Source organism: Pterocles gutturalis, unplaced genomic scaffold (genome assembly GCF_000699245.1).
Source record: "Pterocles gutturalis isolate BGI_N339 unplaced genomic scaffold, ASM69924v1 scaffold5002, whole genome shotgun sequence".
In the NCBI taxonomy this organism is placed as follows: domain Eukaryota; kingdom Metazoa; phylum Chordata; class Aves; order Pterocliformes; family Pteroclidae; genus Pterocles; species Pterocles gutturalis.
The window spans coordinates 30,158-47,256 of record NW_010107713.1 but is presented as its reverse complement, the minus strand read 5'-3'; the positions used below and the strand labels follow the sequence as shown (position 1 = coordinate 47,256).

Sequence of the window (17,099 nt, the reverse complement as noted above, 5' to 3'; positions counted from 1 at the left end):
GTGTAATGAACACAATCCACACCTCTAAAATATGAATTTTTCATAGCATTTTTTTGGGAAGAAAAAGTAGTCTTGAATCTTACACCATAGAAACTTATGAGAAAGTTACCTATATTTAAAATCTGGTGCTGGACTGGAAGTTAAGAAGTTGGAGGGAAAACTCTTGCCCATCAGACATAGAAGGTATGTGCCAAGTAAGGAGTGTTTTTACAGTGAAATCCATCTTATTTTAAATAAACCAATTGTCATTTTTCACTCTGTTTTCCCTTTGCGTATTTGAAAAGTGCTGAAATAGAGGAAAAGGAAGGTTATAACACTTTCAGAAATAATTTAAAAGAATAAAAGGAGAGTAAGACTAATAATTACAGTGACACATTTCAGGGTGTTTTATTCAGTTAGCACAAAGGGCAATAAGAGCAGATGCTGTTCCAGTCCTTACAATTCTTTAGCTCATATTGATGTACAATGAAAAGAACAAAAGATAATTAATGGTCTACAAAGAGGACACTCTTAGGAGTAAGCTGATGTCTCAGCATCCATCTTCACATTGATCAATATTAGAATCTATAACTTCCCTGGCTGTTTTATGAGGTCTTTAAAAAAAGAGACACAGAATTATCAAGATCATAAAAAAATGTATTTCATCCTTTTGTGGCTATAGCCTCATTATTCTGCCTGGGAAAGGACACTGTGATTCCTCTATGTCATAGCCCATTCTGAAGAGGAAAGTACTTGTGTTATTTTTCAACTTGTGGTCTGTGTAGTTTGTCTTAAGTGGCAGGGCCCTTCTCTAAGCCAGCTGGCCCATAAAACAAACGTCTGCCTGCCCTCCTGGCTGGATGTGTGCTCCAGGCCGTACAGCGCGGTGCCATGCAGAGCTGCCAGACTGCGGCTAACCAACCAGCAAGTACACGCTCTGCCTGGGCCGGAGCTGGCACGATTGAAACCAGCTCCAGCCCAAAGCAGCTTGAATGTCCTCATGCACAGCAGTGCTCTTGCTAACGAGCTCTGCCTCTCTCGTAGGTGTTGTATGAATCACAGTAACCCTCACAGCCGCAGCCACAGCTACGTGGTTCAGGCACCAGCTCTGGATGTAGGCTCCCATCACACTGCGTGGCTATGTTCACTGGTTCCTCTGCTACAGCACACATCCTGGCAGGCACTTTGTCACTTCCAAATGGCTAAGGCCTGGGAATGGTTCTATAGCTAGACCAACAACACAAGCTCAGGATAATTTTTTGATAGCTAAAGTTAGGTGATACGAATCCCATGGCTGACATAGCAGGATTTGGAGGGCAGAAAGCACTGAAAGCCTGAGATTAAAAAATGACAGAGGGATGTAGAGGCAGAGCTGCTAAGAAGGGCTATACTAGAAATTTTGCACTGTTTGAAAGCAGTGCTCCCCTGAAGTCGGCACTCAGGTGGTGCAGGAGATGGAGACTGTGGGCTCTGTTCTGAGCTAGCTCTGCTCTGTAAGCGTGCTCAGCTTAACAGTTTTCAGCTTCCCTTAATTTACTCAGAAGATTGACTCCCCAGAGCACAGGTTGTCTGCAATTTGCCAGAAGCCAGCATGGTGAGCTGCTGATCTGTAGGGATGCAGGCCCTGCAGCAGTGCGGCTTCCTGTAGTTAGAAAGCCAGAGGATCCTCCATCCCACTGGAAAAGACCAGTCCCTTCCCTGCGCTGGCAATGCCAGAATGCTTCATTATTCCCTTATGAAATTGCAGACAAATTGAATCATTTATTCATAGAGGAGGGGAGCAGGGATCTCAAAGTGTAGACAACAGAAAAATTAATCTGCATGCATCTTGTTTTCTTTTCCAGGTACCTCCATCATCTACCCTTCTTGATGTGAAACACAAATTTCACAAAGCATGTAAGTACTACAGCTAGCAGGCTAGAGGCACGGTTAGAGGCCTTTCAGCTTGGAGAAATTGTCAAATTTATTTTTCATGAAATCTCACACAAAAGCCAAGAGTGGCCTGACAGCTCCAGTGCTAAATTAGCAGTGTTTGGACTAAGGTTCTACTCCAGCTATCGCAGATGCGAGGTGCTGGAAGGAGAGGGCTGCATAATTTATCACTGCCAGCTCGTGAGGACCAACACTTTTCTGTCCTCTTTTTAACATTACAGCGTCAATTCAAGACCACAACTGCATTTGCCCTCCCAGTATTATAGTAGATGAGCTTCAGTAAAACTAGACTGCTTCAAACTGACCATAAACAGACCATGTAGACCAAATAACTAGTGTAGTAGGGAACATGAATACAGAGAGAATAAATGACTTATCTGTGATTGTGCAGGCACTCTGATGGACTTCTGAACTGACTCAGCCACGTCCAGTTCCTTAATGGTTGGGGCAATCTCCCTTTCTTCTAGTACTGCTTTTTTTGTTTTTCATGTCCATGAGAAGGAGAGAAAACAGGTAATTTTTGCACATCATGACTGCAGATACGGACCTTGTACATGGGAAGAGATGAGAGCAATCATACTCGAAGATCCCTCTTTTCTTGCTGCCAGAGAACAGAGCACTTTTTCTGGATTCTTCCTCTCTGCCTCCTCCTAGCCACACACCTCCAGCCCTTACTACCAGGAGTTGGATGGAAGGCTGGGAGAAAGAGCAATGAGGGTAGCTGAGCACTTAAGTGTGAAGGCATTTATCCGCTGAATTGCTGGGTCAGGATTTTGTGGAGTGGGGCCAAATACACCTGAAAGCTACAGGATGTATATGCATGTATAGCGTGCATTGCGTTCTGAAATGATGAAATACTGGTGTATCTGTGTTTGTAGAGATTCTAACTGTGCCACCCTTGCTCCTGCACTGAGAAATGTTTCTCCCACTCCTGCCTGTGGGAAGGCGCTACTTGCAATGAGGATGGATAACCATGAGTGTCACCCACATTTGAGATGTGTGGGTCTGTGCAAGGCCTGTTAACTTGACTTCTTAGAACTGCAGAGGGATTTAGTTGAGTAGAAAAACATGCAACAAGGATTAAGGGTTGGAAGTGAAGGCCAGAGAAACTCAAATTAGGATTGAGGTATTTGGTTCCAAGAGGCAGGATAAAGTATCTTAGGTGATGAGCTTTCATTATTTTTAGAAAAAAAGGGTGTATTCAACTAAAGGCTAGATGCCTTTTTAAAAAAAAAAAAAAAAAAAAAGCTTAGGATAGGGTAAGTAGAAGAAGCATTTTGCTTCTCCTCTGTCCTTAGAATTTCATAATACACTAAAGCTTAAGGCTTCTGTGCTTGCACAAAGATTCAGTTGATGAAGCAAAAGGCTGTTGACCTGACTGCTCCTAAACTACTTGTTTTCACTCCCTGTAAGGGCTTTTACAATGCAGAATGGTAGAAGTTAAAAAACTCCACATCTGAATATGAAAAGACTTGAGTGCATAGGATTTAATATTTCAATAAGAGTACATCCTCCCATTGGTTTGTGAAATGCAGTGCATTTCTGCCTCGACTCTCTTAAATCAATTGAAACTGGATTTATATTGATGTAGCTTAAATCAGTTGAAGATCACTGGCACAGAGGTTTATGCCAATTTTACTGTAATGAGGTTTTTAATGGATTTGGGCTAAAATGGTGCAAGGCTGTGTATAAGCCATTTTAACGGCACCAGTTTCATATTTAGAGGTACCTTACTACTCCTCAAGTACTCCCAGTGATGCAAATGGAGCTAAGTATAAAGGAAGACCGTAAGCAATGCCACAAAGCAGGATACAAATCGTGAACCAAAAACTCGGACAGTACAGGGCTTTGCAGCACGTGGAAAGGCTGGCATGTGCCTTCAAGCTTTTTCAGTTTTCTAGTTCAACTCCCCCCATTCCCGGCAGTACACCGTGTCAGTGTCCTGTGTCCTTTCCTCCCATTCCAGCTCATAGCTTTGATCTCTCTTTTCCAGTTCAGCCTGGATGTTGTTGTCTCATGAGGTTCCTCCCTCCCCCTCCTTTCCCACTTGCGAAGAACAAATCCCTTTTTTCTGTTCATATAGTTTGGAGGATGACAGCTTACAGAATACAGTCTTTTAGGCAAGAGCTGCAAAGGGGCTGAAGCTGATCTGTGGATGCCGTTGGTTAGTGTGCTATCTCGTACCAGCTCATGCATTCATTTCTGTCATTTCGTGTGTGCCAGGCTCATGTGTTCCTCTATAATCTCATGCTAAAACACACTCCTACGCACACCCGCTTGCGGTCTCCCTGTCTTCATACATTCTCCTTTGATCAGCCATGCAATTAAGCTTTCTCCTCAGCTGGTATCTTGTCAGCCCTTCAGTGAGAGGAACCCCTGTGCAGCAATTCCACAAGCATCTTCTCTGTCACTGATCAGTTTTCTCTGATTCAAGAAAAGAGGAAAAAGCCTGAATTATGAATTGCAGCACAGGAGGCTGTTAATCATTAAAAGAAAAGAAATGGGATGCAAGTGACATGTAACATGTTACTGCTCAGTGGTTTCTAAGTCAGTCAAACATTAGTTTGGATCTGTGTTTATACGACAGGCAGAATATGGATGTACAAGTTCAGGAACAAATATTGAAATCCTCCTCAGCCCTCACTTCAGGAAAACTATCTCTACTGAAACAACTACAGCAAAACCTAACCCTGTGCTTTCTGTGGCACTGAATTCAGAGGAACCAATCTGAGTATTTTCACTGGAGATTCCACAATCTATGAAGAATAACCATTTTAAGACAAACTGACATTTCCTTTGGAATTAAAGGCTTTCACCAGACTGAAGACTGCTGTTTTGAATCAGTGCCTGGCCGCTGTAGCCACAGCCCCTGGCACGGACCGTCAGCACCAGCCAGGGTCAGCACAGAACAGCAGTTTCCCTCTTGCAGCCTTCCAGCCATCAGCTCTACAGGGGCCCTCTGTAGCAGATGTTAGATCCAGGCTGTCATGCTTAATAGCAAACATCACACCTGCCCACCATGAATCTGTCTAATCCTTTCTAAACCTACGTATAGTTTTGACCTCAGCAAAATCCCCTGGGAAGTAGTTCCACTATGTAAGTATGTTGCAGACAAAAATACATCTTTGGTGGCACCATACAAATGTCTGCACTTCTACTGCTTGATGTTTTCTGCCTGAAGTTGGGTGGCAGCGGTGTGCCTGGGTGTTAGTGGCCGTCACACTGTATGATCTTAAGGTATGGTCAAAGAAGCCCCAGTCACGCTGGTGCTGTGCACTAGGTGACTTGACTACTGTTTTCCTCATTCCTTTGGGTAGCTGGCAGAGGTGAAATCAAGCCAAAACCAGTGTGTAAGAGGGAAGCCTCCTGTCCCATTTTCTCAGTTGCTTATAATGCCTGGCATTTTCTTTATCTATAAGGATGATGTTTCCAGTGGGGAAAGAAATACCTTGTAGACTAAAACTTTGCAAGCTCTTGCCCTTGGCAATAACTCTTCACCTTTAATTTATTATCTTTGCAAAATATATTGGGCTGGTGGGGGAGGAAATCTTACAGATAGAAAATGAAAAGCTGTAGTAGTAATGCTAATTCAAGTATCACATAACTAAAATAAAATACCTCTAGAACAGGTAATATAGTGGAGTTACTGATCATTAAATATTTTCAAGGTTACCGCACAAGAGTTACTAAAAAAGCTGTTGAAAGGAGAACAGAAAGGGCAGAGGGGCAAATAAGATCTCAGCAATACTGTAACACACTCATGGATGCAACCTCCCGCACAAGGAGGTAGCACAACTAGAGCTGCTCTTTGAAGTCAGAAGAGAAAGTTTAGGGAGGCCAGAAATTGCCCTTTAGGCAGGAGGAGCAGGCAGGGAAGGAAGGACAGATGGGAGGAATATAAGTGGAAGGAAAAAGGGAAGTTGAAGATAGAACTGAAAACATCATCGTGGTCTGCAGAGGGGAATGAAGTTCTCATGGAATAAGAAACCTTACAAGCCGCCAGCTGTCCCAATAAAATATTAACTCCTAATCCTTCAGCGCCAAAAGTGCAGGCCCCCCCATCTAAGCTAACAGATGTTACATAGGGTATTTAAAATAAGCAACGCCAATGAAAGTAAATCATTAAGAAAGAAATTGTCAGTAGATGGCACTCAAGAATAAACAGCATAATTTCTGGACACTATGAAACTTTAGAACCCTGCTGTACCATCTTACAACTGCTTCTTACAAGTATTTCTGTAGCGATCCTTAGAGCATTATTCCTTGGAAAACCAGTGATATCAGATCAGATATTTTCTAGTGCTTTTCTCTAGAGAGAGGGTAAGGAAAAAACCAGTGCAATTCTTCTTCATGGTGGGGACCAATCACTCTTTTAGCCTCCACTTTACAGGCTGTAGGGCTGTGTGTTAGGATGCATTCATCTGCCAGGTTTCACCTGCCCTCATCCTGCACGTTCCTCAGAAGCCGTAACAGAACAGATAGCCCTTCAGCTGCTGTCACCCTCCAGACCCCCTGGTCAGAGCCTACCCCGTCTGATGCCCTGCACAAAAACAAGATCGGAGGCTCCTGTGCAGGTCCTTCCAACGAGCAGCAACCATAAACATCAGTATGTGATCAGCCTTCTCAGCACAAATCCAAAACACAGCCTCACACTAGCTACTGTGAAGAAAGTCAAGTCTGTCTCAGCCGAAACCCAGGACAGTGAGGTACTGAAACTAATCCTTTAGCAGAGGAGATCCTCTTTCTTTTCTCCTTCCCAAAAAAGTCTGCTAAGGGTTTTCACACTCTGAATCTGCAACTTTCCTGGTTTTAATGACATCTAGGAGCTAGTAGCATGATTACAAGAGCAAGGGCTTCAGGAATAACTCCATATTTTGCCAGGCCGGCATTAAAACACAAGAGCTGGATGCAGAGCCATTGCTGGAAAGGATGACTGTTCTTCCTGCATCACTTAAATCCCTTCTAGGGGCTGGCTGCGATGTTAAACTGCAAGGCTCAAAGAGGTGAGAAGGGATGCTGTGGGGACTCGTCATTAAGAGCAGGACCAGGGAGAACGGTGACTGCTAAGGCACTGCCTCGCCTACCGGCTCTGTGTAATCAGGACTGTCTGATAACACAGTCTTGCTGAGAACCTGCAATTCCTCTGATTTTTCCACACTGTCTATTACAGCTGGATTCTCAGGTTGAAAAAAGTTAATGAAATCTGTCAATTTTGATGCCTGGAGGGACTCATGTGCCTGATGAATACACCTGCTGGGGACTCAGAGAAGCTGAATTATGCTATTTATGGCTCTCCCAATCTGACTTCATAGTCTTGGCCTGTCAGTCAACCAGGAGCTCTTCATGTGTCTCACAAACTGAAGAGACCCAAATAAACTATATCTAGGGCACAGAGCCTTCCAGACAAATCTTTCTTCTGCCCTATATTAGGAGATCAATCTTCGAAAGAGCCAAAATTTTGGAAAGAGGGCCACAGAATGATCCTGCCTTGAGTTGCCTTGAGCAGGGTGCAGAAAAGCAGCTGAAAAGTCTCAGGTTTTTGACAAATTTCAGACTTTTTCCTCTCTGTTTTTATCCTGAGTGGTTCACACTAGCCCACTGTCACAGCTCGAATCCATATATGAATGAGTTTTCAAAGGGACAGTCAGTATCCTGCTGTGCAGGCTGTCTGACTGCAGAGCTCATTGGCTCAGTTTTATGTCCCCAGCACAGATTCACAGAGTGTGTTTCATTGGCAGTCACATCCAACTATTGTTTTCAGTAAATTTCCCCTCTCTGCACTGGTAACAACTCAATTGGAAATTAACAATGAAGCCGAATCACCAGGGATGGGCAGTTATTGCAAATGGGCACTAAGAAGTACAGTGATTTCATCGGGGTAAATTGCTCATTCATCTGTGTTGACTTTGGAACTGAAAACGACTAGATTAGGAGGAAACATCATGAGATCCTATTATATTTATAATTTATTTTTCTTTTGTTTTAGTCACACAGCAGATAGCAAGAGAAGAGTAGTTTATGATGAAGTTCACAATTCTAAGGTCTTTGTACTTCTCTATGCCTGTCAACACAACTCAGTTTACTAGGAACTCCTTGAATTTCTTGTAACTGACACAGTGAGGCTCGTATAGACTTAAACTCTTTACTTTTTGTTTTGCAAGGCTAAGCACAAAGTAAGCAAAAGCTCCAGCCACAAAACTCAAACCAGTCACTGCCGTCTTCCTGCCCAGCTCACAATTGGAGATCTAATCTGTGAGTTAAATTGCTTCCTGCCTCTGCAGGGTGTGCACGTCAGAACAGAGACCTAAATTCTTGCCTTGGCACGCTGCTTTAGCCACGAGGCCAGCCTGACCAGTAGGCTTCATTTGTGATATATGCAGGAAGCAGTACCAGGAGGATGACCTCCTCTCACCTTACTTGTGGCACATCTGTGCAAATCTCTCTATACAAAATACAGAAGTCTGTCTGCTGGTACCGATTTGCATAACTTTAATTTGTGGCTTAGCTGTCAAAATAATTGAAGCACACCTATGAGAGCTGGGAGTACTTTAATTTCTTTTGTAATAGCCAGAGAGGAAATAAGAATGGCGTCCCTGACCTAACACAGTTAAAGAAGCCGCCAAACTTAGCCTCATCATTTTCATCTTCAAAGTGACTAAAAATTTACCTTATACTTAGTCCCCAAAGTCTCCCTCCCCACCCCCAATTCTATGTTGAAATTACAGAAAACAAATTCTGGCCAATTTTCAAAAGGGAAAGACAATGCATGGAGTGCTCCAGCTGCAGTCACAGTGGTGTGACCACCGGGTACCCTTCAGAAGATGGTGTGCGCTTCACGGACACTATTATCCATCCTGAGCTGTGGTCATAACCCTCCCATTGGAGCCCTGACCCACGTGTCTCTTGTTGACACTGGTAGAGTCCAGAACTTGCATTTGGACATTTCTAGCTGGGATGCTGACATCTGGCTTCCTGCTCCCAACTATCAGACTTAATAACGAGAGCAAACACCAGACTAGGCCCCTGCAGTTCACTTTTGCCGAGCACTTGAATCTCATTCTGACTTGTGGAGAAACAGATATTAAATCAGCCTGAAAACCATCTGATCAGATATCCCTGGAGTTTTGCTTTCTGAAGTGTACATGTGGTTCTAAAGAATATTTTCATTGTGTACTGAATTAGGAAACCATGGCTGAGGTTTGGCTCACCTACCTGGTTTAGAAGCAGTGCACTTAGTAACGTAGTACCTTAAGCAAGACTTTTAGGGCCAGACTTTTAAAGCACTTTGGTCTTCTAAAGATACCAATAAAAGCCAGAGGGTCAACTGGGATTTTTGACATCTCCTATTCACACTGAAATGAATGTGATGTTCTAGACATTCTAGACAAGTCTTTAAGACTTGATTCAGAACCAGTGGGAGCCATGCTATTGACTTGGGTGAGTTGTATGCTAGACACTTTCTCCCTTTCGAGCTCCATTTTCTCGTCTATAAAATAAGAATAATTAACATGCCTTTCATCCACCTTGGGATCTTTTGTCTGTTTTGGCTGTGATCCCATAAGAAACATTTGGGACAAAGAATGACTTGACTGTATGCCTAATGACCTATTGAACTGGAGGGACTAAGGTGTCTAAAACACAAAAGCCAGGCTATCCATTAAATGCTTGTAGAAATAAGATGACCTTCAGCAAAACTAGCAATATTTAAACCAGCAATAGAAAAAGTGAAGATCAGCTCAAAAACTTTAATGGAAAGTCACAATATTTCTCTTTTTTTTTGGCAGCTGCTGCATCTGATGTTATTGAATTTCATTAGCAGGATTACAGATATCATTTCAGATGAGTAATACAATAAAAGACAGAGAATCTATTGAGATGTAGCTTGAAGCAGAACTGGCCCTCTCTGCTCTCTGGGATGTTGTTCCCAGCTGAGATTTACAGGGCTCTAACAGTGCATCACAAATGCCATCCTATGTAAACAACCGGAGAACAAATGTGAGATGCTCTTTAAGTGCCTCATTAAGAAAAGGAAATTTCATAGCTAGATTCTTTGCTTTTCTTGCCTTTGCAGTAGATCTAATTGACAGATCTAGATGAGAAACAACATTTGTTTATCAGAATTGCCTATTATTAGTTACAGTGTGCTGTATATTAGTGCCTACGGCTCAACTGAGAAAAGGGCAGTGCAAGGCCCTGGAGAAGTAATCCAGCCCCTAGAGAATATCTAGTCTTAGGTAAAATGAAGAATTGAAGCCTACACTGAACCGTTAATAGAAGATGCCAAAATAGTTTTTATTTTTTAAACTTCTCCTACATAAATTTAAACTCGGGTATTTTTGTCTGAAGAACAGGTAGACTTCCAGCATTAACCTGGGGTTCACCACCAGATCATTTGGGCTTAATTGTTCATTCGAGGAATTCAAGATACTAAAAGCCTTGGTGGGTCTTCATGATTGTGAAAAGGATCTCATGTCCATTAATAAGGCAGATGCCTTCAGGCCTTTACATGTGCTCTGCACCTACATCTGGTTTTTCATAGGTGTCCCTGTACTTCTGGACACCAGAGTTGGGCAGATGGCTTTACAGAAAGATCCAGCAGTTTCTCAAGCTTGTCAAGTCTACGTTCCTCAACATGCAGTTTCTCCTGTTTGGGTCGCCCTTTGTATGAAGCTTTACTGATAGAGTTGATATTTAGGAAGAGAACCCTGCTCGAGTTCTCGCATCCCCATGATACCTCAGCAATGATCTGTTACCCTTTCCAAACTTGTACGGGCAGGAGAATCAAAAATAACTGCCAGAATACAGATCCTCAGTCAGCATAAATTACTGCATGGCTCTTTTAATGGAGGACAGCATTTCAGAGCCAGAACACCACTGTCCGTAGATGCGAAGCAAACTCCGTGCTATTTTAGCGTGGGGATCACAGGATACCGTCCTGCCTGGGGGTCCTTGCTCAGAAAGGCACTCGTGGCCCCACTGCTGCTGCCCCCCGGCAGCCCCTCACCTCCTTGCACCGATTAAGGGCAGTCCCTTTTGGGAACATCGCTTCAAGGTCCAGGATTGTCAGAGTATCTGTTTTCTTGTTTCTCTGTATTCTGCTCTATGGTTGTTATTAATGGAATAAAAGGTGAGCCTCATTCCCTTCCCTTGCCCACGCACATTAATTTAAATGCAAATCCACACAGAAAGATCAAAATTAATTACACTAACTGCAGCAAGCTATATGGAAAATTGATATGCATGGGGCTGGCTCTTCTTTTTACTTTTCTCTTTTTTTTTTTTTTGGAAGTGGAAAGGAGAAACAAGGTAGCAAAAATATTAAAATACGCATCTGAATGTTGCATGCTTGCTTGCTTTTAGTTTCTGATGCTTTTTTGGTTGTCCAAATTTCCACAGTTGCTTTCAGTGTCAAACTGTTTAAGAAGGAAAATTGAAAGCTTAATCTACTAGTGACATAAACCGACCTCTAAATGACAAGTAATATTCTGTTTACCACTAATAACGATCCATCTTCATTAAGAAAGACTATGCTGACTCTTAAGAAATGTGTCCGTTATTGCCCCATCAGAATATAGCTCAAGTCAGATTTTTTTTTCAGGGGGGAAAAAAAACAAGGTGGGGGGGTGGGATTGGAGTGTTCTGTCCCTCAGCGAGTTCAGGCATTTATAACAGTTTTTTTTCCAATGAAAATGCAGTCAGGTGAATTTGTGCCCCAAGGCGCAGTGCGGAGTCCCACAGGTTGGTATTCCACATCTGGGCACAGTCAGAGCATATGAACTGCTCCCAGGAAACAGCATATGGATGAGGCTACCCTGTATTGCCAGATCCTGAGCAAGAAAAGCAAAATTTTGACACTTTTTAAGGGCAACGGCTGCAGGCATCGTACCACGATGTAGTTACTCTGCTATAGAGCTGTTAGGTGTGCTCTGAAAAACCTGTATCAGTATCAGGCTCTGTGGGGCTTCAGCAGAGGTGCTGGGGTGACAGATATGTGACTTTAGCAAAATTTTGACACTTTTTAAGGGCAACGGCTGCAGGCATCGTACCACGATGCAGTTACTCTGCTATAGAGCTGTTAGGTGTGCTCTGAAAAACCTGTATCAGGCTCTGTGGGGCTTCAGCGGAGGTGCTGGGGTGACAGATACGTGACTTTATGTAGGAAAAAAAGACACTCGCAGATTTTAAGCACCTAAGGCCAACAGGAACAATCAAAGGGACAGCTAAAACGGAGGCATGGGACCAGACACTTGGTCAGGCTGGGGCTTGCTTGCTTCATAGTCTGGGGAAGAGTGTGTTGTTCTGCCCCTTGGCCAGACCGAACCATAACCTGCCCTTAGCACTGCTGGTCTTAGCCAGTGTCCAGAGACATCAGTTCAGCCAGCCCACAGCTTGCTTTCCCTGTGTAAGCAGTATGGTTGTAGCTAGATGCGTTCATATATGATAAAAACAGGAAGAAAGAAATGGATACTTACGATCAAATCGCTCCTTTTTCAAATTCTACATGTCATGAAGAAAGTGGTTGTGTCCCCATAGCAACTAGAGGTTAAGGTGCCTTTGTAAAACACATGGCTGAAGAGATTCCCTGGAAAGCTTACAAATTAAACAAATGAGAGAAAATACTCAGAAAAAAGAGCTGACAAAGAAAAGGGATTTATCCCTGGGTACAGAGCCATTAAAAACCACGTCCGTTTCAGTACCTGCTGAGATTTTACTGAACAGGACACACTGGATCTGCTCTTTCCACAGACTTCCCATGAAAACATGGATATAGTTCAAAAACTTGCTCCTGCTCTTTAAATATTCTGATTCACCATATCAAAGGTCCTTCTACAATGACAAACACAGCCTAGCTGAACGATCCTGGATCCAGCAAGTGCCTTCCCAAGGCCCACCCTGTGCCCTAAAGACTTAGCGAGGGGTGGAAGCAGTGTACAGGTGGTAGCCTGGCCCGTGCAAGCCCAGCTGGGCTCAGGAGCTCAGTACGGCGCCAGGCAAGCACAGATAGCTTTCGCTCTTGGCTTCAGAGACCTTCCCTCTTGGTCTTGTCCCAGCTTAGTTTGACTGTAGTTTCCCAGGTGTGCTTTGCTTACTGCCCCCATGCTCAGGAATCACTCAAGTCCAACGTTAGCACAATATATCCCGCAGCCTTTTCTTCCAAATAAAAGCAGAAAGCAACGGCTTCAAGTCATTTCAGCATCCCGCTTTCCTGCTGTCAGCTCAGGGAAGCGAGGGTATGGAAACTTCAGTCCAGCAAAGGCTGCAACTGTCAGCACGGTGATGTCTCCATCTACTCCTGTTTTCTCAGGAGCATTCCTGAGAATGCTCAAATGCACCTGCTGCAACCAAGAGGAACAACACTTACAACCAGTGCTGTTTACGGTCGTGGACATGGAACAACTGTATTTGTTTAGCATTTACTTGTCAAGGAAAGACCTTAGCAAGTTGTCAGATAATCGTTGTGTCGGTATGTCTGTCTATATATACTGAGCACAAAACCATCTTCCCCACACACACGAATCTTTCCTAGCAACCTCTTCTTATTGCTACACAGATATCAAACTACCATCAGGTTAAGGTGGTGAAATGCATTTCAGCCATGCTCAGTTCACGCCAGCAAGTGGTGCTACATTTCTTGGCTAATGCGTAACATTTTGTGATTGTATAAGGGGTACTGGTGCTGCAGCAGTCCCCAGAATTTCCTGTATTTCTGCAAATTTAAACAACATGCTGCTCCTGATTGATTATAGTAATTTTGTTGCTTCTGTCATCCTATTCATATCGCAGCAGGTATTGCTGGTAATTATTAAGCCTGTTTGTTCCTAGAGATGCATGGGTGGTGAAATACAATGAGATGCAAACAATTTAAGGGATAGTAAAATTAGCTGTTCATGGAAAGTCAGTCTGCTAATTATCTCCAAACTGTGTCCATCAGCTGTTTTGCATTTCTTAGACTCCTGGCTCCCCAGTGGAATAGCTTTTGCAGAGCCAGGTTCTAAGGAGCACACTGAATTTCCCAGCAAGAGAGGTCTGTGTCGTGTTATACCTTTGCTCTCAGACAGGTTCACGTAACTTCATAAATACTTTGTGACAAATAGGCATTTGATTGTGTAATTTACTACAGGCAGCGCACTAAAGAATTTTTATGGAAGGATCTTTATGAAGCTTAATAAAAATTAGACTGACCCCTTCAATTTCATAACTATTGGTAAAGTACCTAGTACTTAGATTTCTTAGTTGTTAAATTTTCAAAACCTCTTGCGATACTGATGTGGTGGAGCACACATTAAGCTCAATTTGAGTCATGAATACAGAGTAGCCTTGGATGCTGTTAAAACTGTATTTGAGATTCTAAAACTGTCCTCAGTTCCTATGATTGTCAGCGGATTTGCTTCCTGAAATTCTAGTGTAAACCTAGTGAAAAAACCAAACTGAGCAGTGGGACCAGTAGAACTTGGTCTTCTGTGCATCTTTGCATAATGGGATTGGCAACTGGGCATGGTGCTGAGGCTGACATTTTAGCAAGTGTTGGGATGGTTGTTTAATAGCACATTTCCTTTTTTATACCAGATATTATCAGGTGGTGCTATTAGCTGGATATGGTCACATTAAAGGTGGCTAACAGTTTTTATACATCCTGTTAGTTTGCTTATGTTTTCATTGCTGTTTTAAATACTGGCAGCTACTGCAAATAACCCACCTAAAAGTAAATATTTTTCCTCACACCCATTTTTAAGAACAGATTATAAAAAGCAAAGATTGTGTCACTTTCCAAGAAAATACCATCCTGTGTTGAAAAATGGCGATGCTTTAAAGTAATAGCATTAAATATTTTAACTATTTTAAAATAAATGTATGGTGTCCATATGCCTGCAGTTTGAGGGCAATGGTTTTCAAGACTGAGACAAACATCCTTCAAGAGAAGGGTAAGTCAGGAAGGTAGAAATAATCAAATGGGAGATGGGAAACCTGAAAGACATTTCAATAGCTGTTCAAACACGCTGCAAAGAAAGGAACCAAAGCTGTTCTACACACATGCTAGAAATCTGAGTGATGGCAGAACCACAACGTTGGCTAAATATCAGAGGAAATAATATTGGCAATACAGACCTGTGGTTTGAACCGTGATGGCCATTCTTATTTTCTGGTCAGCCTATGACTGCTTTTTCAAGTCAAAACTGGTCTGGGATTTAAGAGAGCTGAAATGTTAGTTATTTTTGCAACTTTGTTCCAAGTGTGAAATGCATCTCCAAAACAGTAAGCCTGGAAAAGGAAGCTGAACAGCCTTGCTGATGACAAGGAACACAGAGGGAACATCACCTACCAACTACCACGTGGCCGAGCTGTGATGCACTGTCACAATGTCAGAAAGTAAATAATAATACATGCCTGATCTTAGATGCAAGCAGAGTTACAAGATAAACTTCAGTCACTCGTGCTCTTGGCTTACCATTAATCTCTGCAGGAGGCACCAACGAAAAGTGTAAATAAGAATAAACTGGGAAGTAAACCCTGCTAAAACCAACAACCCTGGGGAAGAGAAACCCTCCAGCTTTAGACTGGAAGCAAGGGGAGCTTTGCCAAGTGTGGGAGCGCAGAGAGCCCTTGGAACGCTGCACGCAGCTGCGTCTCTGTCTTTAGCGAGCACTTGTTTACCCTGTCTGGGAGCATGCACCCTCCACGTGCACTTCTGAACTCCTGCTGACAGCAGGTGAAGCTAATCTGCCAGATGGTTCTGGCTCTGGGTATCCAAGAGAGCTATCAACCCCCTATCCTGACAGGCTGTAGCAAGAATTAATAGGGGTGATAATTAGACACTGCGTTTGGCTTCTTTTCACTGTTAAAAGAAAGGAGAGCTCTTCTCCTGTAGGAATGACATGAGTGTGTGTTTGCCAGAGCCAGGCTGGATTGGAACGGCTTCCGCGTAGCCAGATAGAAATCCAGAGGATCCCGATGGGAAACAGTCACAGGAAGAAGGCAGGTAAACGGTGACAACTGGGGCCAGGATTCCCTCAGCTGACTGCTACCAAGTGGTAAGCAGGCAAATCTCTGATGCCTAGGAATGTGTGGGGTTTCCTCTCTCCACGTAAAAAGTAAAGCGGGGTCACACTTCTCTCCAGAAGGCAACAATTGTTTTTGTAGGACCCAGGGCAGCTAAGACTTGGGAACAGCCTCACGAAGGTCTCCTGCCAGTACAGATTGAAAGTGGAAAACCTTCATACTTAGACTAAAGCCAACACACTTACAAAGAGAGATGTGTTTGGACTTTGTCCCCCAGTCTATTTGCATAGCATTTACACTTAGCATTGGTGAGGGGCCACTAGCTACTGTCAAGAGCTGGGAAAGAACATCCCAACCACTAATTTCAGGTCCCTCCAGCAAAATACAGCACCCCCAGGATGGCCTGGAAACCAGAGACGCACAGTTGTGTGATGAGAAGGTCACTGCAGACAAGTAGCAGCAAAGGCACACTTCCATCCGTCTAAATCTTTGAGTATGCTTGAACATTACGGCTTACTGAGGCTAAAGGACAGGAAATGTGGGATGACGTGCTTAAACGCACAACCTCTGCTTGCCCTTGTGAAGATTATGAGCCATACCTAAAAACACATTGCCACAGGATCAGGTAAATTGGCTTTTATTGAAACATACTGTAATGTGAGGGGGCATGAAGGAGGGGGTGTTGGAGGGAAGATTCCAATTTAACCCAAGTACATTGCGTTTCAGGCTCCCAAATAACTATTGATATCTGCTGTCCTGGAGCAAATCCTATCTTCCTTGACAAGTCAGACAGCTGCTCTTTCTCTATCTTCCTTTTGTTATCTTTAATAGTCAGGGATTGTTGTGGTACCTTGAAAAAAATGTTTGCGACTTACTTGATGGATGTCTCACCTCCTGCTATTAGCCCTGGTTCATGGGTTCTTGCCTCCAAGAACTTGGACCAAGCGCTTTTGAAACGAGAGGGTGCTGGGTGCCCCTGAGCAGTGGTGCAGTGCATGCTGTGCAGCTCCTCTTCCCCTCCCGGTGGCAGCCAGGGGGGTGAACAAGCTCTCCTGCCCATCCTGGAATACAGTTAAGGCAGAAGCAACCTCCAGAGCTCATCCAGTCCAGGCTTTTGTTCAAAGCAGGGCCAGCTTTCAAGTTGTGTAAGACTGCTCAGGACCTTCCCCAGCTGAGGTCCAGCTGTCTCC

General features: G+C 43.5%; 1 protein-coding gene across 1 annotated transcript in view; it reads left to right on the top strand.

Annotated features, from left to right (window-relative positions):
- TECRL (trans-2,3-enoyl-CoA reductase-like) overlaps window positions 1–17,099 on the top strand; it is a 51,498-nt gene that overhangs the window by 8,980 nt on the left and 25,419 nt on the right. Inside the window, exon 2 of the mRNA XM_010088192.1 lies at window positions 1,824–1,875. Coding sequence (XP_010086494.1) covers window positions 1,824–1,875 — 52 coding nt within the window. The remainder of the gene's footprint in view (window positions 1–1,823; window positions 1,876–17,099) is intronic.